At 40.0% G+C, this 22,625-nt stretch overlaps 1 protein-coding gene across 3 annotated transcripts in view; it reads left to right on the top strand.

Moving 5' to 3' along the window:
- The window catches only part of wwox (WW domain containing oxidoreductase), a 377,066-nt gene that overhangs the window by 143,666 nt on the left and 210,775 nt on the right, over positions 1 to 22,625 (top strand). For all 3 annotated transcript variants that reach the window (XM_079809852.1, XM_079809853.1, XM_079809854.1), the window contains exons 7-8: positions 3,650 to 3,835; positions 13,745 to 14,009. In XM_079809852.1, coding sequence (XP_079665978.1) covers positions 3,650 to 3,835; positions 13,745 to 14,009 — 451 coding nt within the window. The remainder of the gene's footprint in view (positions 1 to 3,649; positions 3,836 to 13,744; positions 14,010 to 22,625) is intronic.

The following is a 22,625-nucleotide window of genomic DNA, read 5'->3' as shown; positions in this document are numbered from 1 at the left end:
TTTAGCTTTTAGTTTTTTTTTGTTTTATTGTTTTGTTTTTCGGTTGTTTGTTTTTGTTTTGGTGTTTTGTATGGTTTTGTTTTGTTTATAGTTTAGTTTAGTTTTAGTTAGTTTATTTGTTTTGTTTTGATGTTATTGTTTTGATTTAGTTTGTTTTTAGTTTTTGTTTTGGAGTTCTTTATGGTTTATTTTGGTTTGTTTTTATTGTTTTGGTTTGGTGTTGTTTAGTGTTTTGCTTTGTTTATAGTTTTGTTTAGTTTAAGTTGGTTTAGTTTGTTTTTGTTTTGGTGTTGTTTATGGGTTTGTTTATAATTTAGTTGTAGTTGGTTTAGTTGAGGATTTTTTTGGTTTTGCTTTAGTTTGTTTTGGTTTACTTTTATTTAGTTTTTTCTTTGATGTTGTTCTGTTTTTTGTTTTGTTGGTGTTGTTTGTGGTTAATTTAGTTTTGGTTTGTTTTGTTTTTATTGTTTTAGTTTGTTGTTATTTATGTTAGTTTTGGGGCCTGTACCATGATGGTAGTTTAATAAACTCAGGGTTACAGGATTAGTTTTGAGTTGACCAAACCAAACCAATCTATTCAGGCTTTGTTGGTCCGATGATGCTGATCATCAGCTTTCTCTGTCAGCTCAGGCTCTGATCCTGAGTTTAGGAGTTTAGCTGTGACATCAGCAGTGAACAGCCAATCACACGCTCTGGATCAGTCAAACTGAGATTCACTTCACTCTTCTGCAGAATATACATGATTGAAAAATACTAAGAATTGAAACAAATTTACACAAGAGCTGTAAAGGACAACTTTAAGAAAAATCTTCTACGTCAATGCAAGTAAAAGTTATGAAGTTAGTTTAGTTGATATATAGAGAGAATTGAACATTTATGCTCACATGTAGTCATTTTTTAAAGCTTTATTTGTTGATTTTAAAGCTTATTTGTATGACCTTTAGGCTATTTATATTAATTTTAACTATGTGCCTTTTAATGATTGATTAACTAAAATGATACGTGTGTAATTGATTAAGGGTATACTAATTACTTAAATGATATCGAAGTCATTCAAAATTATTATTATTATTATTATTATTATTATTATTATTATAATAAGCATTGTTAAAAGCCAGACACTTTAGTCTTTAAAAACCATTTGCTATGGAGTGACCTTTAATGTGGAGTAGAAACAGGGGGCGTGGCTTTATTGCATCAGAGGCGTGTCACTTTGCTCACAGCTGATTGGTCTAATTTCAGTTTGAGATCTATTATCCAGAACATAACCTGTCCTGGAGCAGGTTAGCTGTGGAGAGTAAGTTACTATGGCGATGAACACAGCTAAAAGCCAAACCACTGTAATGGCACCTTAAACCCAGGATTGGCACAAACTAAGCTTAAACATATCTGGCTAGCAGCTAAACCGGCTTCATGGTACAGGCCCTTGATTTGGTGTTGTTTAGTGTTTTGTTTAGTTTTAGTTGGTTTATTTATTTTTGTTTTGTTAGTTTTTTTGGTATTGTTTATGGTTTTGTTTTAGCTTTTAGTTTTTAGTGGTGCTTGCGGAGCAAATCTATCACTATCTCACCCAGGAATGGATTATTATTATTCTTCCGGACGCTTTTTCGGCGCGCTTCTCCTCCCACATTTTTTGTCACAGACCCACGAATGAGGCATCAAATCATGCGACTTATACGGGAATGGTGTGCTATATCTTTTCTAAGGGATCGGGGGTGCGATGTTCGCCCCAGGGGGGAAAAAGTAGCCGAAAAGTCAATGGGATTTAACATTGCGAAAACTTTGACCCCTCATAGCTCCGAGCGAGGATTTCGGAGAAACTCGTGTGTCACCACATTTGAAGAGGCTGACAGGCCCTGTAAGATGACACATCTCAATGGGGTATAAGTTGTACCCCTGGGGCGCTAGAGCTGCCCAAAATTCCTCACATTTGCCCCATTGACTTATAATGGGGAGGGACGTCCCATAAAACTCATGCGTTTCTCTTACAATGGGAAATTGCATAGGGATTTTGTATTGACCACAGCTCTGGCTCACAGTGTCTCAGAGACAAGGGGGTGGGCTCAATTTACTCAGACAGCCAATCACTATCTCAGGATGATTGTCAACCTATGAAGCCACGCCCTAGCAACCATTTAGAGCTCCCTAGCAACTGATCCCATTGACTTCCATTAAAAAACATCAAAGGGATCTCTTTGGATAGAAGTGTCATAGAAACATGAGGGTGGGTTTGTTTAACTCGGGGCATCAACAGCCAATCACAAATCCCCTTCAACACTTCCTAGCCACGCCCTAGCAACCATTATCAAGCACCTTAGCAACACAAATCCACAGAGGGATATCTTCACATCTGAATGTCACAGAGGCATGGGGGTTGGTTTATATCATTCATACTGACAAGCAGTATCATCATTGGATGCTGCCAAGCCACTCCATAGCAACCAAACAGAGTACCCTAGCAACCGTATACCAAGACCTATATCTCTGCCTCAGAACATCATAGAGACATGGGGGTTGGTTTATATCATTCATACTGACAAGCAGTATCATCATTGGATGCTGCCAAGCCACTCCATAGCAACCAAACAGAGTACCCTAGCAACCGTATACCAAGACCTATATCTCTGCCTCAGAACATCATAGAGACATGGGGGTTGGTTTGTATCATTCATACTGACAAGCAGTATCATCATTGGATGCTGCCAAGCCACTCTATAGCAACCAAACAGAGTACCCTAGCAACCGTTTACCAAGACCTATATCTCTGCATCAGAACATCATAGAGACATGGGGGTTGGGTCTTTTGGCTCATGCTAGCAAACTGGACTTTCAACATGCTACACATGCTAGCAGTGAATAGCTAAATGCTAATAGTGATTAGCTTAGGGTTAGAACATGCTAATCATGTTAGCATTGATGCTAGCAACATGCTAATTGTTTTAACATCATGTTAAAATCATGCTAATCGTGTTCGCATTATGCTAGCAACATGTTAATCGTGTTATAATCATGCTAGCAAAATGCTAATCGTGTTAGCATCATGCTAGCTACATGCTAATCGTGTTAGCATAATGCTAGCTAAATGCTAATCATGTTAACATAATGCTAGCAATGCTTTTTTTTCTTTGATGTTCTTTTTGGTTTTTTGTGTTGATTGGTTTTGTTTTGGTGTTTTTGTTTTGTTTTAGTTTTAGTTTTTTAGTTTTATTGTTTCGTTTTTGTTTTGGTGTTGTTTATGGGTTTGTTTATAATTTAGTTTAGTTGAGGATTTTTTGGTTTGGTTTAGTTTTATTGTTTCTTTGATGTTGTTTTGATTTAGTTAGTTTTTTTTGGGGTGTTGCTTGGTTTTGTTTTATTTAGGTTTTATTGTTTTTTTCTTTGAGGTTGTTTATGGTTTGTTTTTATTGTTTGTTTTTTGCTTTGGTGTGGTTTATGGTTTCCCTTGAGTTTTCTGTTTTTATTTTGCTTCTGTGGTTTTGCTTTTACTAACGCGTGTTCCTTTCTCTCACTGAGCTTGACTGTATTCTCTCTCTCTCTCTCTCTCTCTCTCTCTCTCTCTCTCTCTCTCTCTCTCTCTCTCTCTCTCTCTCTCTCTCTCTCTCTCTCTCTCTCTCTCTCTCTCTCTCTCTCTCTCTCTCTCTATCTGTAGGCCGCTGCACATCCTGGTGTGTAACGCAGCTGTCTGCACGCAGCCCTGGAGTTTGACGGAGGACGGGCTGGAGTCCACCTTCCAGATCTGCCACCTGGGCCACTTCTACCTGGTCCAGCTCCTGCAGGACGTCCTGCGGCGCTCGGCTCCGGCTCGGGTGGTGGTGGTTTCCTCGGAGTCTCACAGGTGAGACATTTCCCATCAGTGCTTCGTCTCTGAAGCATTCATGTACTGTCATTTGTCTCCTCGGTCGCTCATTTTCCTCCAGATTGATTTGTCCTCTTTATGCTGGATATGAGCATTGCAGTGGGAAACAATATACAGACAGAGAGAGAGCCCACGGTTCCTGTAACATGACTATTAAATAAAAAGATGGCTTTGAAGATGATTTTGTGCTCTGAGAGTGAGGGTCCATTAGATTAACAAGCCCCATGTGTCGTCGAGTGAGCCGAATGCTACACAATCTCAATCCGCTCTCCCCAACAGTAAAATCACTTACTTGTGATCGCAGTAACTCCTCCATTTAACTTTAACAGTTTATTTCCCTTTCTCCACTACACCTGATAATTTCTGATCCGTACCTCCTCATCTCTATCAGTTCCACTGCCTTTAATATGTGGCCTTTTGAGCTCACCATCTGACCTCTGACCCAGGGAGAGATTATATTTCCCAAAGCCGCAAGAGCCGCTAAACCTCGACACGGCTGCGCGAGCGACTGAAAGGGACAGAAAGAATGAGGGGTTGGGGGAAATTGAGGGTGGCAAAATGAAATGTAGTGAAGGGGAGGTTTATCTGCGCTGTAGCACTGGGGCTTAAGTGACAGGACGGATAGGGGCTGGCATTTGCCTCCCGACTCCAAACACAAGCGCACTGATATCCTGGACGGAAACTCACCTCTGAAAACTCACACCAGACTCACGCCTTTATGCTCCAGTCTCTTTAAAGCAGGATACTGCAGTCATTAAATACCAGCCTGACCTGACCTTTTCATACCTCTGCTCTCAAAATAGACTATTTCCAGCCCAGAATGCCTCTACTGGGAAGACCGTATGGATTATCCCGGCCGTGATGTGATGACAAAGTCAACATGTGCAAAGGGATAGTGGGGATGGATATATAACCGCTGAACTGATGGGGGTAGTGCAGCCAAAAATACTAATGAAAAAACATTCTGTCATACTCATGCTCGGGATTTTCTGTCTTCCATGCACAACAGTTTTAAAGTGCCCTTATTGTGCTCTTAAAGATTCCTGAGTTTGCGTTGCAGGTCTCCGACAATAGATTTACATGCATCCAAGGTCCAACAACACTCATTTTCTCATTAATATGATGCTCATGATGATTCGTCAAATGGTTGTGATTGGTCTAATCTGCTCTGATTGGTCAGATGGCCCAGTCTGTTGTGATTGGTCTAATCTGCTCTGATTGGTCAGATGGTCCAGTCTGTTGTGATTGGTCTAATCTGCTCTGATTGGTCAGATGGCCCAGTCTGTTGTGATTGGTCTACTCTGCTCTGATTGGTCAGATGACCCAGTCTGTTGTGATTGGTTTACTCTACTGATTGGTCAGATGGCCCAGTCTGTTGTGATTGGTTTACTCTACTGATTGGTCAGATGGCCCAGTCTGTTGTGATTGGTCTACTCTACTGATTGGTCAGATGGCCCAGTCTGTTGTGATTGGTCTACTCTACTGATTGGTCAGATGGCCCAGTCTGTTGTGATTGGTCTACTCTACTGATTGGTCAGATGGCCCAGTTTGTTGTGATTGGTCTACTCTACTGATTGGTCAGATGGCCCAGTCTGTTGTGATTGGTTTACTCTACTGATTGGTCAGATGACCCAGTCTGTTGTGATTGGTCTACTCTACTGATTGGTCAGATGACCCAGTCTGTTGTGATTGGTCTACTCTACTGATTGGTCAGATGGCCCAGTTTGTTGTGATTGGTCTACTCTACTGATTGGTCAGATGACCCAGTCTGTTGTGATTGGTTTACTCTACTGATTGGTCAGACGGTCCAGTTTGTTGTGATTGGTCTACTCTACTGATTGGTCAGATGACCCAGTCTGTTGTGATTGGTCTACTCTGCTCTGATTGGTCAGATGGCCCAGTCTGTTGTGATTGGTCTACTCTACTGATTGGTCAGATGGCCCAGTTTGTTGTGATTGGTCTACTCTACTGATTGGTCAGATGGCCCAGTCTGTTGTGATTGGTTTACTCTACTGATTGGTCAGATGACCCAGTCTGTTGTGATTGGTCTACTCTACTGATTGGTCAGATGACCCAGTCTGTTGTGATTGGTCTACTCTACTGATTGGTCAGATGGCCCAGTTTGTTGTGATTGGTCTACTCTACTGATTGGTCAGATGACCCAGTCTGTTGTGATTGGTTTACTCTACTGATTGGTCAGACGGTCCAGTCTGTTGTGATTGGTTTACTCTACTGATTGGTCAGACGGTCCAGTTTGTTGTGATTGGTCTACTCTACTGATTGGTCAGATGACCCAGTTTGTTGTGATTGGTCTACTCTGCTCTGATTGGTCAGATGGCCCAGTCTGTTGTGATTGGTCTACTCTACTGATTGGTCAGATGGCCCAGTCTGTTGTGATTGGTCTACTCTACTGATTGGTCAGATGACCCAGTCTGTTGTGATTGGTCTACTCTACTGATTGGTCAGATGACCCAGTCTGTTGTGATTGGTCTACTCTACTGATTGGTCAGATGGCCCAGTCTGTTGTGATTGGTCTACTCTACTGATTGGTCAGATGACCCAGTCTGTTGTGATTGGTCTACTCTACTGATTGGTCAGATGACCCAGTTTGTTGTGATTGGTCTACTCTACTGATTGGTCAGATGACCCAGTCTGTTGTGATTGGTCTACTCTACTGATTGGTCAGATGACCCAGTCTGTTGTGATTGGTCTACTCTACTGATTGGTCAGATGGCCCAGTTTGTTGTGATTGGTTTACTCTACTGATTGGTCAGATGGCCCAGTCTGTTGTGATTGGTCTACTCTACTGATTGGTCAGATGGTCCAGTCTGTTGTGATTGTTGTGATTGGTCTACTCTACTGATTGGTCAGATGGCCCAGTTTGTTGTGATTGGTCTACTCTACTGATTGGTCAGATGGCCCAGTTTGTTGTGATTGGTTTACTCTACTGATTGGTCAGATGGTCCAGTCTGTTGTGATTGGTTTACTCTACTGATTGGTCAGATGGTCCAGTCTGTTGTGATTGTTGTGATTGGTCTACTCTACTGATTGGTCAGATGGCCCAGTCTGTTGTGATTGGTCTACTCTACTGATTGGTCAGATGACCCAGTCTGTTGTGATTGGTCTACTCTACTGATTGGTCAGATGACCCAGTCTGTTGTGATTGGTCTACTCTACTGATTGGTCAGATGGCCCAGTCTGTTGTGATTGGTCTACTCTACTGATTGGTCAGATGACCCAGTCTGTTGTGATTGGTCTACTCTACTGATTGGTCAGATGGCCCAGTCTGTTGTGATTGGTCTACTCTACTGATTGGTCAGATGACCCAGTCTGTTGTGATTGGTCTACTCTACTGATTGGTCAGATGACCCAGTCTTTTGTGATTGGTCTACTCTACTGATTGGTCAGATGACCCAGTCTGTTGTGATTGGTTTACTCTACTGATTGGTCAGACGGTCCAGTCTGTTGTGATTGTTGTGATTGGTTTACTCTACTGATTGGTCAGATGGCCCAGTCTGTTGTGATTGGTCTACTCTACTGATTGGTCAGATGACCCAGTCTGTTGTGATTGGTCTACTCTACTGATTGGTCAGATGACCCAGTCTGTTGTGATTGGTCTACTCTACTGATTGGTCAGATGGCCCAGTCTGTTGTGATTGGTCTACTCTACTGATTGGTCAGATGACCCAGTCTGTTGTGATTGATCTACTCTACTGATTGGTCAGATGGCCCAGTCTGTTGTGATTGGTCTACTCTACTGATTGGTCAGATGACCCAGTCTGTTGTGATTGGTCTACTCTACTGATTGGTCAGATGACCCAGTCTTTTGTGATTGGTCTACTCTACTGATTGGTCAGATGACCCAGTCTGTTGTGATTGGTTTACTCTACTGATTGGTCAGACGGTCCAGTCTGTTGTGTTTGTTGTGATTGGTTTACTCTACTGATTGGTCAGATGGTCCAGTCTGTTGTGATTGGTCTACTCTACTGATTGGTCAGATGGCCCAGTCTGTTGTGATTGGTCTACTCTACTGATTGGTCAGATGGCCCAGTTTGTTGTGATTGGTCTACTCTACTGATTGGTCAGATGGCCCAGTCTGTTGTGATTGGTTTACTCTACTGATTGGTCAGATGACCCAGTCTGTTGTGATTGGTCTACTCTACTGATTGGTCAGATGACCCAGTCTGTTGTGATTGGTCTACTCTACTGATTGGTCAGATGGCCCAGTTTGTTGTGATTGGTCTACTCTACTGATTGGTCAGATGACCCAGTCTGTTGTGATTGGTTTACTCTACTGATTGGTCAGACGGTCCAGTCTGTTGTGATTGGTTTACTCTACTGATTGGTCAGACGGTCCAGTTTGTTGTGATTGGTCTACTCTACTGATTGGTCAGATGGCCCAGTCTGTTGTGATTGGTCTACTCTACTGATTGGTCAGATGGCCCAGTCTGTTGTGATTGGTCTACTCTACTGATTGGTCAGATGACCCAGTCTGTTGTGATTGGTCTACTCTACTGATTGGTCAGATGACCCAGTCTGTTGTGATTGGTCTACTCTACTGATTGGTCAGATGGCCCAGTCTGTTGTGATTGGTCTACTCTACTGATTGGTCAGATGACCCAGTCTGTTGTGATTGGTCTACTCTACTGATTGGTCAGATGACCCAGTTTGTTGTGATTGGTCTACTCTACTGATTGGTCAGATGGCCCAGTTTGTTGTGATTGGTTTACTCTACTGATTGGTCAGATGGCCCAGTCTGTTGTGATTGGTCTACTCTACTGATTGGTCAGATGGTCCAGTCTGTTGTGATTGGTCTACTCTACTGATTGGTCAGATGGCCCAGTTTGTTGTGATTGGTCTACTCTACTGATTGGTCAGATGGCCCAGTTTGTTGTGATTGGTTTACTCTACTGATTGGTCAGATGGTCCAGTCTGTTGTGATTGGTTTACTCTACTGATTGGTCAGATGGTCCAGTCTGTTGTGATTGTTGTGATTGGTCTACTCTACTGATTGGTCAGATGGTCCAATCTGTTGTGATTGGTCTACTCTACTGATTGGTCAGATGACCCAGTCTGTTGTGATTGGTCTACTCTACTGATTGGTCAGATGACCCAGTCTGTTGTGATTGGTCTACTCTACTGATTGGTCAGATGGCCCAGTCTGTTGTGATTGGTCTACTCTACTGATTGGTCAGATGACCCAGTCTGTTGTGATTGGTCTACTCTACTGATTGGTCAGATGGCCCAGTCTGTTGTGATTGGTCTACTCTACTGATTGGTCAGATGACCCAGTCTGTTGTGATTGGTCTACTCTACTGATTGGTCAGATGACCCAGTCTTTTGTGATTGGTCTACTCTACTGATTGGTCAGATGACCCAGTCTGTTGTGATTGGTTTACTCTACTGATTGGTCAGACGGTCCAGTCTGTTGTGTTTGTTGTGATTGGTTTACTCTACTGATTGGTCAGATGGTCCAGTCTGTTGTGATTGGTCTACTCTGCTCTGATTGGTCAGATGGCCCAGTCTGTTGTGATTGGTCTACTCTACTGATTGGTCAGATGGCCCAGTCTGTTGTGATTGGTCTACTCTACTGATTGGTCAGATGGCCCAGTCTGTTGTGATTGGTCTACTCTACTGATTGGTCAGATGGCCCAGTCTGTTGTGATTGGTCTACTCTACTGATTGGTCAGATGGCCCAGTCTGTTGTGATTGGTCTACTCTACTGATTGGTCAGATGGCCCAGTCTGTTGTGATTGGTTTACTCTACTGATTGGTCAGATGGCCCAGTCTGTTGTGATTGGTCTACTCTATTGATTGGTCAGATGACCCAGTCTGTTGTGATTGGTCTACTCTACTGATTGGTCAGATGACCCAGTCTGTTGTGATTGGTCAACTCTGCTCTGATTGGTCAGATGGTCCAGTCTGTTGTGATTGGTTTACTCTACTGATTGGTCAGATGGCCCAGTCTGTTGTGATTGGTTTACTCTACTGATTGGTCAGATGGCCCAGTCTGTTGTGATTGGTTTACTCTACTGATTGGTCAGATGGCCCAGTCTGTTGTGATTGGTCTACTCTACTGATTGGTCAGACGGTCCAGTCTGTTGTGATTGTTGTGATTGGTTTACTCTACTGATTGGTCAGATGGCCCAGTCTGTTGTGATTGGTCTACTCTACTGATTGGTCAGATGGCCCAGTCTGTTGTGATTGGTTTACTCTACTGATTGGTCAGATGGTCCAGTCTGTTGTGATTGGTTTACTCTACTGATTGGTCAGATGGCCCAGTCTGTTGTGATTGGTTTACTCTACTGATTGGTCAGATGGCCCAGTCTGTTGTGATTGGTTTACTCTACTGATTGGTCAGATGGTCCAGTCTGTTGTGATTGGTTTACTCTACTGATTGGTCAGATGGCCCAGTCTGTTGTGATTGGTTTACTCTACTGATTGGTCAGATGGCCCAGTCTGTTGTGATTGGTCTACTCTACTGATTGGTCAGATGGCCCAGTCTGTTGTGATTGGTTTACTCTACTGATTGGTCAGATGGCCCAGTCTGTTGTGATTGGTTTACTCTACTGATTGGTCAGATGGCCCAGTCTGTTGTGATTGGTCTACTCTACTGATTGGTCAGATGGCCCAGTCTGTTGTGATTGGTCGCCCACTTACAGCTTGTGTCGGAAACCAAATGTCCATTGGCATATCCGGATTTCAGCTCTTCCTCAGCACTTGATACACAGTGATATGAACAGAAACGATGATGTCGGTTTTGGCAGCAGAAATGGCTTCTCAACCAAACTCTTCCAGTCTCAGCGACAACTACAGTGAGTGAGGGCGGGGCAAGTCAGACATTGTTCACAGGCAGCCAATGAAAGGCAGCCAGACCATGGATTGGCATTATGCAAATTTGTTACAGACCTATGTCGGTTCAGCAGGAAGTGAGACTGGAAATACTGATGACTCTTTCACGTAGTTCAGAATCGATTCTTTGTTTTAGGAAACAATCTCTTTATTCGACATGGACTTTGATATTTGAAACTTTGCAGATCTTTTACATTCTCAAACATCTCTATTACACTGCATGAAAGGAAATATCGAAATTAACATAAGAGCACTTTAAATAGTCTTCAGTGTCACACAGCACTTGACATTTAATAGAGATGCGAGGTGTGGTGCTCGTTAAAAAGTAAATAAAATAAAACCCTGAAACATTATTTATTATGCATGGATCAGACTCTGGTCATTTCATTTTTTGGGAAAGAAACATGTTCGGGTGAGCTATTCCTGTAATTAGCTAGATTCCCACTCCCACGGTTCACACCTTTAGTGTTGGTAGCGGCGCGATGCCCACAGATGTTGTCGTTTACCCAAGCAGAGATGTAACGTGTCAAACAGCAACACGGGCCGCACTGAGCTTGTCATACAGTGAGTGTGACGTTTTGATTGGTTGTTATGTAAAGCACATAATTAAGAGGTAAACACTGAATGCGATTGCGGGCGCAGAACACACACTCGGATCCGCACTAGGGGAGGGACAATTCATTTCACGGCAGTTTCTTGGGACCGTTGTTTACACACACACAAGGACACATCCAGAAAATACAGCGCCTTGTGTTCAGGGGCCTTGTCAAACATCTGGCGTTTAACAGCTTAGTCAGAGCCAATTAAAGAACGTCATGTCGTAGCTTTGATTTGCATTAAGCCAGACCTGGCCTGCCAAAGCTCATTTAGTTCATTTCTCCATCGGCTCACATTCTGGAGGTTATTCCCGTAACTTTAGTCATATATTATATATCTTTTCATTTATTTCCGTTCTTGTCATTCCAAGCCTGTAATTAAAGGTGTCTGTCTTCTGTGGAACATGAAAAAATATATTTTGAAGAATGCCAGTAGACTTTTGTTTCAACAGAGGAAACAAAACAAAACAAAACAAAACAAGAAACAAAAGACACACACACAGAACAAAACACAAAACTAATCAAGACAAAGCACAAAACAAGTGAAAGTAAATAAAACTAAACAAAAAACAAGACGTCAAACAATTGCAAACAAAACACAACAAAACTAGTTGCAAAACAATAAAATCAAGATGCAAAGGAAAACAAGACAAAACACAAAAGTAGTCAAGAGACATTTCTCAAAATACAGTAAATGGACTAAAGGTGTGGGACACCTGACCATTGCACATACAGGGACTGTAATGACATCTCATTATAAGTACATTAAATCCAGCTATAACAGCTTCAACTCTTCTGGGAAGGCTTTCCACAAGATTTTGGAGTGTTTCTTTGGGAATTTTTTTCCCATTCATCCACAGCATTTATTGAGGTCACTGATTTTTGAAAAGGCCTGGCTCGCAATCTCTGTCCCAGTTCATCCCTAAGGTGTTGGATAGGGTTGAGGTCAACTCATCCAACCATGTCCTAATGGACCTTGCTTTGAGCCCCAGCAGTCAAAGGGCCTTCCCCAAACTGTTCCCACAATGCATTGTCCAAAATGTCTTGGTATGCTGAAACATTAAGGCCCTGTTTACACCTGGTATTAAGATGCGTTTTGGTCAAACGGATCACAAGTAGACGAGAGAGACCAGGGGCCGGATTCACAAAACATTCTTAAGAATAAAATTATTCTTAACTGCCAATTTCTTCTTATTTTCCAACTTAAGAAAAAATATAAGAATATTCCCAAAAACTTTTCTTAAAAATGTTCTTATCTTTTTTCTTATGATTGTTTTTAAGATAAAATTTAAGAAGTATTCATATTCACGAAAAGAAAAAATCATCTTAAATAACATCGTAAAAAACCTCCAACCTATCTTAAATACCCAAATGTAAGATGTTTAACGAATGTATTGGGCTGTTTCAAATATTAAGCTTTACAACATAACAGTAGCTAGCAAAATATAAAATGTATAACTAATAGTACCATATGGACGAGTATAAAACCAGCAACCAGCTCGCACCAACCAGCAAGTGTCAATAGCGGACGAGAAACCCAGCGTAATTTAAAAATACTACTGTTAATGTGTCACAAATTTGAGTTTTAATACTTTTTCAGGTGAGAATGTACTTGTTTAAAGATTAAATCTGTGGTTTATTTGTAAAGAAAGTGCCTATTTGACAATTTTATCTGCCGTTCTCGGAGTTGTGAGCTCCAGTGGATCACCGGATGTTCAGCGCTCATTAACCCCGGCGAGAGAAGCCTTACCTCGGCCAGTCCTTCTGACGTCTGCCGCTCGCTCTGACGTCTCTGTGATATGATTCGTAAATATACGTCAATGACGCTTTTCACAGAGCGCTTGCACAGACACACACAGGACCGTTTGAATGCAGGTGTCTATCAGCCTACCGGTCCGCTGGTCGACGTCTGCTTGTGCTTTCAGACGCTCCCGCTCTTTCCAAAACACTTTCAGACGCTCCCGCTCTTTCCAAAACACTTTCAGACGCTCCCGCTCTTTCCAAAACACTTTCAAACGCTCCCGCTCTTTCCAAAACACTTTCAGACGCTCCCGCTCTTTCCAAAACACTTTCAGACGCTCCCGCTCTTTCCAAAACACTTTCAGACGCTCCCGCTCTTTCCAAAACACTTTCAAACGCTCCCGTGCGTTGATCATTGTAGCCAATCACAGACACATCCGATGAGCGCGTGAGCACAATGGCCAATCAGAGGAGTTTATGATTACAGCTCAACAGTGCTCAAAGCGTCACATTTTTTAAATTTCAGTACCGACTTTGTATCGCGGTCGGTACTTTTGACAACACTAGTATCAGGCTTGAATTCACGGAGCTCTTCAGAACGACAGATATTTAGCACAGATGTTTGTGACCTGTGGTAATGGGTCTGACTGAAACAGGTGTGTGGCTTTTTTATAAGTGCTGCTCATTCTTGTTTCTGAAGGTTCACTGATCTGGTGGACACGTGTGGGAAGGTGGACCTGAGCCTGCTCTCCCCTCCGCAGAAGGAGTACTGGTCAATGCTGGCCTACAACCGTGCCAAACTCTGCAACATCCTCTTCTCCAACGAGCTGCACCGCCGCATGTCTCCCTACGGCGTCACCTGTAACGCACTGCATCCTGGGAACATGATGTACACCTCCATCCACCGCAGCTGGTGGCTCATGACCCTGCTCTTCACCTTTGCACGACCCTTCACCAAGTCTATGGTAAGAGCAAGAGATTTAACGCCCCCCTCTTTCACTTGACGCAGTGTGAGGAGCAGTGTTGGGGAAAGTTACTTTGAAAAGTAATGCATTACAATATTGCGTTACTCCCTTAAAAAGTAACTAACTGAGTTACTTAGTTACTTTTTAAGAAAAGTAATGCGTTATGTTACTTTTGCATTACTTTTTCTCACCTGGTCTGGGCTTGTTTTTGTTTTTGTTTATAACAAAAAAGTTATATCTTTGTACAACGGTAAAGACGTCTTCATACCAAAATGTAAATAATAAAATACCCCAGGCTGAGGTAAAGATGCAGATTCCCGCATGAACACTAGAGGGCGCAGCTCTGGATAATGGAGGAAAATGCAGGAGAAAAAAGTTTTACTAATAAAAACCAAAAAGTCTAGTAATTTTCATCATCAAAGGTCAGCAGCAAGACATTGGTCAATTAAATATAGAGGTAGATTATGCATAAAAATAGTTGTTTTTATTAACATTTAATTATTGGAGGTTGGCATAGTACTCTGATTTGCATTTGACTGATTTTATTCATTTTGAGGAGGACAGAATCTTTATTGTGCAAGTGAGATAAATAAATGCTCACATTTAGTCTAGAACTACAATAACCCTCATGTTCACACACACACACACACACACACACACCTTTGCACTTATTTTTCTCAACATGAGGGCAGGAGAGCTGTCAGTCAAATGAATGTGAAAAAGTAACTCAGATAGTTTGTTGTAAATTTGAAAAGTAATGCGTTACTTTACTAGTTACTTGGAAAAAGTAATATTATTACGTAACTCAAGTTACTTGTAATGTGTTTCCCCCAACACCGGTGAGGATTATGTTTTTAAGCATCTACTTTTTCAGCATTATATTATAAAATTATAAATATGAGCATTCGTTCATAAGCAGCAAAAGCACACCACTAGCTGTCTTCATGTGAAGGGCACAGTGGACTTGATGAACTAATTCCAATAGAGTTTGATAAAGGGTTGTGTACACAGAATTCATTTTCATGCTTTACGCGTGTGGATTTTGGAGATAAGGTGGTGAAGATCCAAGAAAGTTTCACTAGCATGTTTTTGGGTTCTTGAGCAGGAATCACCCTTGTGTGTGTGTGTGTGTGTGTGTGTGTGTGTGTGTGTGTGTGTGTGTGTGTGTGTGTGTGTCACGCTGCCGTAACGCTGCTCATATACCCCAGCGCCGCATAAATCAGGCGGGCAGCTCTTCCTGTAGGCAACTCTCTGCCGCTTTAGCCCGAAGAGGCGAGTCACATACACTTACAGAGACAAACTATAAAATTCAACATCCTCATAAATCATAAAGTATCTGCCTGTCTCGCACCTGAAGCATTTCCTTCCGCTTCTGATACGCTGTAGGCCACACAATGCATTTGATGTAGTCTTTGTTTTAATTTTGGTTGAAAACTCTGAAGGCAGATTTTGATGTAGTGTTGAGTATTTCAACTGCGCTGATTAAGTATTAAAGAGATGGGTATGAAGTTTATGCGCACAACCCAGTCATAACTCAGAACCGCTCATTTCTCCAGCGGTCAGTCGAGTGTGATGGAGCAAGACATGCTGTTCCTATGGAAAGTGTGATTCGGTAATTTGAGGACTTTTCCTTTTGTCTGTTGATGAGACCTTGATTAGTTTTGAACATGTAGCACAATATTTATGACATTTATGACATAAAAAATGTACTGTATTTGCATTTCCTGTAGGAAATACCAGTGCTTGCAAGACCACAAATCATTACGCAAATATTCCAGTGATTTTATTCTTGATTTTAACGGATTTCTAAAGTAGACATTAAGATTATAATGTCATTTATAGTGTGCATATATTATAATAAATATAAAATATTTAGCATAAGCAAATATATTATATTATATTGTATATTATATTATATTTTATATTATATTATATTATTATATTACATACTAAAATATAATTAATATAATATAATATCATTAATATAATATAGGATAATATAATACATTATATTATTATATTACATAATATAATATCATTAATACAATATAATATAATATAATATAATATAATATAATATAATATAATATAATATAATATAATATAATATAATATATAATATACAATATAATATAATATATTTGCTTATGCTAAATATTTTATATTATATTATATTATATTGTATTATATTATATTATATTATATTATATTAATTATATTATATTATATTATATTATATTATATTAATTATATTTTAGTATGTAATATAATAATATAATATAATATATTATAATATATGATATTATATTATACTATATTATATTATATTAATGATATTTTATTTTTTTATATGAATTATATTTTATTATGTGTTATATATTATATTATATTGATCATATTTTATGATGTAATATAATATAATATAATATTATATTATATTATATTATTACATAATAAAATATAATTATTATAATATATTATATTATAATATATTAAAGTATACTATACTATATTATATTATATTAATCATATTTTATTATATTATATTAATTATATTGTATTATGTATTATATTATATTAAGTATATTATTATATTATCATTAAGCACTAAAAATTAAAAATCTGCAAGTTAATTTAGGAATCAAGACATTATAATGTACAATATGAAAAATCTAATAAATCTATATACATTTTGGGGTCACATTTAACAGTGTTATCAAATTATATGTGCTTTTTAATTATGCCTTTTTAGTATTATTATAATAATTGTTGTTATCTGTAATTATTTTCTCTCTTTATTAAATACAGATGCTTAACTTAGCACAAGCCCATTTCTTGTCCGGGTGTCGATGTTCCTCTCTCTCCCGTTCCTGAACCCTCAGATATTAGTGAACTTAACACAAAACAGTGCTGTTACTTTATTTATTGGTTATGAGGCTGTGAAGATGGTATCGTTTTAATTGCTTGCAGTCTCATATGGGATGCTGGGAAATTGTTCAAGGTTGCACAGCTCTGCATAATGTTGACAGGAAGAGCCCGGGACGATATTACACCCAAGCGCAGTAAAAGGCCTTTGTCTTCTCCAGAAGCTGTAGGTGATTTATAACTGCGCAAATCTAGAATAAAACCTCTTATTTGGCTGTTTTATTGCATCTGAGTGGGACACTTCCATTAAGTTTAGCGTTTCTTAATGGTTTGATGCATCGCAAATTAGCCTCCAACTATTTAACAATAATGTTTTTAATCAATTTTGTTTTCTCAGATTAAAAAAAACCAAAACATAACATTGATATGCCATATTAAAGTGCCAAGGATGCTTCAGTGTAATCCATGGAAACGAGTATCATCATCTGATCTCGTCATTTGTAGATAATTTCCAGTTTTGCTGAGTTAATAGAAATCCATTGGGAATAAAGGCAGGACTGATATCTGACTTAAACTCACGCGACTGTCTTCATCTGTAATCTGTCCATCAGATATGATCTGCCGTTCATCTCTCTTGCTCTGCTGATGGCCTGCAGATGAACATTAGGCCCATGCTGATCTCCAGATGTGTTGAGCTTTGATAAGAGCGCAGTGGTTTTCTCCTCATGATAATCAAGTGCGCTCTTCTCTCCTGGCATACAAATGCTTCATTCCACTGACTCAACTTTACACAGAGGATAGCAATTTTAGTGTATCATTTTTAATAAACTTAAATATTATTATTATTACTAGAGATGCACAGATGTATCGGCCACCGATATTTATCGGCCGATTTTTGATCAATTTACAACCATCTGCACATGAAAAAGGCTAATATGACAAACCGATGGTGTATTAATGTCTCTTACATAATCCAGGATTATCCCTTTGACGGGTACGATCACACCCATAGTTATATTCATATACGTATTAGGGCTGTCAAAAGATGAATCGCGATTAATCGCATCCAAAATAAAAGTTTGTGTTTACATAACATATGTGTGTGTGTACTCTGTTAATTATTATTTATATATAAATACACACACAAGCATGTATATATTTAAGAAAAACATATTATTTTTATTTATATAACATTTATATTTATATATATTATAGATTATATAAATGTATATACATGCAAATATTTCTTAAAAATATACATGAATGTGTGTGTATTTATATATAAATAATAATTAACAGAGTACACACACATATATTATGTAAACACAAACTTTTATTTTGGATGCGATTGATCGCGATTCATCTTTTGACAGCCCTAATACGTATGCATATTTATGATCACACCGGTGTGATTAGAGCGGTCAGTGCATCACGTGATCAACTCTGCGTTCACGCTTTGGGAGACGGACACACTCAATGCTTATCATATATCACAACTATTCAGTGTTTTCAACCACATAAGGTTTATTTTAGCTTTCAGACATTTTAAGTACATACAAGTACTAGCAAAACAATACATTTATAGTTTGTAAAATACACACTGATGTCTATGGAAGCGGCAATAACAGTCCATTCACAGTACAAATTTGGGTAACACTTTAGAATAATGGTCATTAGTTAACATTAGTTAATGTATTAACTAACATGAACTAACCATGAGCAGTACATTTGTTACTGTATTTGTTCATCTTTGTTAACGTTAGTTGATATAAATCCAGCTGTTCATGGTTTGTTCATGTTAATTCACAGTGCATTAACTAATGTTAACAAGATTTTAATAATGCATTTGTAAATATTGAAATTAACATTAACAAAGATTAATAAACGCTTTATAAGTGGAGTTCATTATTAGTTAAAGTTAACTAATGTAGTTAACTAATGTTAACTAATGACCATTATTCTAAAGTGTTACCAAAATTTGTATTCATATCAGATACACATTGTGTAAGTAGCTATTATGTTTACTCTATTCTTCGCCCAGTTCACCGGTCACTTACTTTCATGTATTTCGTGAGACGAGGATGAATTTATGTGATGTAAATCCGACAGATTGGATTCTCCAAGGCGCAAACTAACTCATTACAGAACAGCTCACATGATCATTATAAAGGGTTTTAAATGACAAAAACACGTTCACTTACACATATTTGAGAATCTGAATATCAGGGAGTTGATGACAAGTTTGTGAATATTTCGAATAAAAAAGGAAAAAACGCTTTTGTCTGCGTTTTTAAAAAAGACAAAAATATCGCTCACTTCTCTTGACTAAACAACTTTTGTAACTTTCATAAGGATTAATATGTATTTATTTTATACAGTGAAGAATATGCCGTGTTATTTTATATTTGTTTACTTTATTTCTGTACCTGGAAACTGTTAAATGTCATATGTATCTTTGTTCTGTTGCATATGAGTGTTAAACGGATGCAATCCATGTTCATTTGAAATTAGTGGATGACGCAGCAATAAACTATAACTTAATGCATGCGTTTTTGAACTTTGCTGATTAAAAGCATGATCATATTTAAAGGGGGGGTGAAATGCTGTTTCATGCATACTGATATTTTTGCACTGTTAAAGACTTGGATTCCCATGCTAAACATGGGCACCGTTTCATAAGCTAAGGTGGACGTTTGATGGGAGTATTTCTTTGCCAAAATTAGTACTTCCTGTTAGTCATAAGTTTCGGAAAGTTTTTTTCGATCATGGGTCCGCTTGACGTCAACAGGGCGGAATTTCCTTGTATGGGCCGTACGGACAATTCTACCGGAAGAGCGCGCGCGCGCGAGAGAGAGAGCACGTGAAAGCAATAGGCTACGCCCATCAGAGCGCTGGCTCGTACAGATGGAATTTGCTTTTCCGGATCAGCAACTGAGTTGCGCAAATATTTATGTCTGTTCCCTGCATTTCGGTGCCGATTGTTTTATAAACAAGGCCCAGTTCGACGACGGATTTTCAGATCGCCTAATACTGAAGGATGGAGCGGTCCCAACGATAAAGGTCCCAACGTTGGAACCGCAGGTTTGACTGCTTCAAATGTCTGTTTTTGCCTACGCCCATCAAGTAGCCCAAACATGATCACGTATTGATCAATGGAGCATGCGATGTATAGTGTGTGTACATTTGTTTAGCTGGCCACTATATGTGTATGTTTGTGTATTGTAAAAGCACTCCAAACAACAATACACAAAGAATGGGGAAATATGTTGAACTAAATAAGCGCGCTTCTTCATTCAAATGCGCTACTATTCCATGTCTTTCTATGTAAACACTAGCCTGACGCGCAAAACCAGTCCGCTTACTACAAATCATGTCTACACAAACACACACACACACACACATTGTAACACTCGCGCTTGACATGGTGTTCTAAATAACACAAGCCGCTAAACATATTATATAGTTAGTGTAACTTATACCACATAGAGATGTCCTGCTCTAGTCGTTTTTGCTGCTGCTCCTGTTCAACTTCAGCCTCTGGGTCTGATTCCGGATCATAGATGTATGGCTGTATCTGATTAAAAGCCATTTTTTATGTTGAATAAAGTTTTTCCCCGCTTTTAGGGATGACGCAGCTTTCAGACGCACTCAACACAGTAACAGCGGCGCGCGCTCGACATTCTTTAGCTCCGCCCACACGATACGCCCCCAGCCGCACGGCTTTTTTCGGAAAGACTCGGAACAGCGCATCTTTCTTTTATAATTATAATAAAAATAAAGACTTTTCGGAGATATGCAGGATGCAGTGCTACTCTATAGGTACTCAAGATTGACATGAGACTGACTGAAACTGAGTGTCCCCCCCCCCCCTTTAAATGACAAAAGTTCAAATAAGAGAGCAAGTGAGAAATATCGGTATCGGCCAATAATTCGGTTCAAATCGGTGTTGGTCCCAAAACTGGATCTGGGATTGTTTCAGCTGTAGATCGCAATGCACTTTAGATCTGTATAAAATGTGTTTGGTGTGTTCTAGTGTTTTTGACCAAAACTATAAATAAGTGTGAAGATTTACTTACTCAGTATATGTTTTTTGTGCTCTTTTTCAATTACAAAAACATTCTCATACTAATGTGAAACATTGTACACTGATCCATTTGTCCTGATTTTTTGGTAAGCAACGTTCAAACACAAGACAAATCTGCCAATGTGTGAATCATTTTGCTGTAAAAAAAATCTTTACAACTAGGATATTCTTAATATGACTTGCCAAAATAGGTTTAGAAACAACAAAACAAAGATATTGATGTTACTTGCTCCAGAAATTCAAATCCAAGGATCCCCCAGAGATTAATTTCCATAAGCAAATATTTTTGTTGAGGTGTAAGGTATTTTTTCCTCAATGTCAAGAAAGGTCACTTTTGATACTTTCTATCTGGTTTAAATGGAGTACTATACGTCCCCGAAGCCTCTGTAACCTTTTCATTTGTGTAGTCAAACAGCTGTTTTAGCATGTTTGGTTTGACATTTCTTAGACGGTTGGGTATTGTGGCATCTAATAGCCGCTTGATGCTTTGGGACATGAAGCTGCTGGGAAAATCACAGCCACCCAATCAGCACCCCACCTCCCCCCAATCGCTTCATTGGGATCCAGTCTGCCATCTGACTGCGCGCTTTCAGCAGTTTAGCGCAATTATTTTCCCCGGGATTCTGCCTCGGGCGCTCCGCTACCTTTTTACATATGCAGGGGCTGAACTTTTGACCATGGCCCAATAGTCGTACATTAGCCGAGTGTTTGCTCTAAAAGGGGGACTTTAACAAGTTCCTCTGTGCATTGGCAAGTGTCTGGCCTGTTACCTGAGAGATAATTTAACCAGCCTGCTGTGAGACTGCTGCCACTGCTTCCTTATGGGAGTCTAAATCTCTCTTGCGCTCCGTCCTAGAGATGCCGTTGATGGATCTTTCCTGGGCTCGGCTAACGAGGGCTCTGCTTCTATTAGCACACTACAGAGGCATTACCCATTCGCTCTTGCTCTTCTTTAATGAAGTCTCGTCACCCCGAGCGGCTGGGATTTATCCGCTGCGATGAGCCCTGTCTGCGTGCCGAGCGTCCCCCGGTAACCGGTTGTAAGGTCAGGTGTTGTTATCTGCCGGTACACGGGTCCTATCACGGCGGCGCCGCAACCGCGGCTGACAGGCGCTCAGTGGAGCGGAGCGAAGTGGGCCAGAGGTCTACACCCAGATCCCCTTCCGCTGCGGCGGGACACAATGAGCTGCCAGCAGCCCTAATGGGCTCATAATTGGTGATTAGGACCTGCAGGTTGAGAAGAGAACCAGTTCACTCAGCCTGCCGGAGTGTTTCCCGCTATGGGCTGCTGGCGTCACCTGTGCTGTCTCCGAGTCGACTGGAGAACGATCCACTGCTATATCACACACATCTGATTTATACACTCTCGCCCCTGTGGTTATATCTGACTATATCCCTCTCTTTTTCCAACCCGGTTCCTGGAGTCACCCCATCCGTACACATTTTGGATGTCTCCTTCATCTTACCTGTTCATTTCTTAAAGGGGACCTATTATGCGTGCTTGAACATAAACGTTTGTGTACACAACAACCATATAATGGTAAAAATCCATCCACTCTTCTATTTTAACCCTCTGGGACTCTTCGGTTATTTCTGATCCAGATTTTTTTAAATAAAAAATGTTACAAATCGTAGCTTCATCGGAATGGTCCGAAACTTGGTGACTT

This window comes from Gobio gobio (assembly GCF_949357685.1).
Source record: "Gobio gobio genome assembly, chromosome: 25".
NCBI lineage: Eukaryota > Metazoa > Chordata > Actinopteri > Cypriniformes > Gobionidae > Gobio > Gobio gobio.
This window is presented reverse-complemented; position numbering and strand designations above follow the sequence as displayed.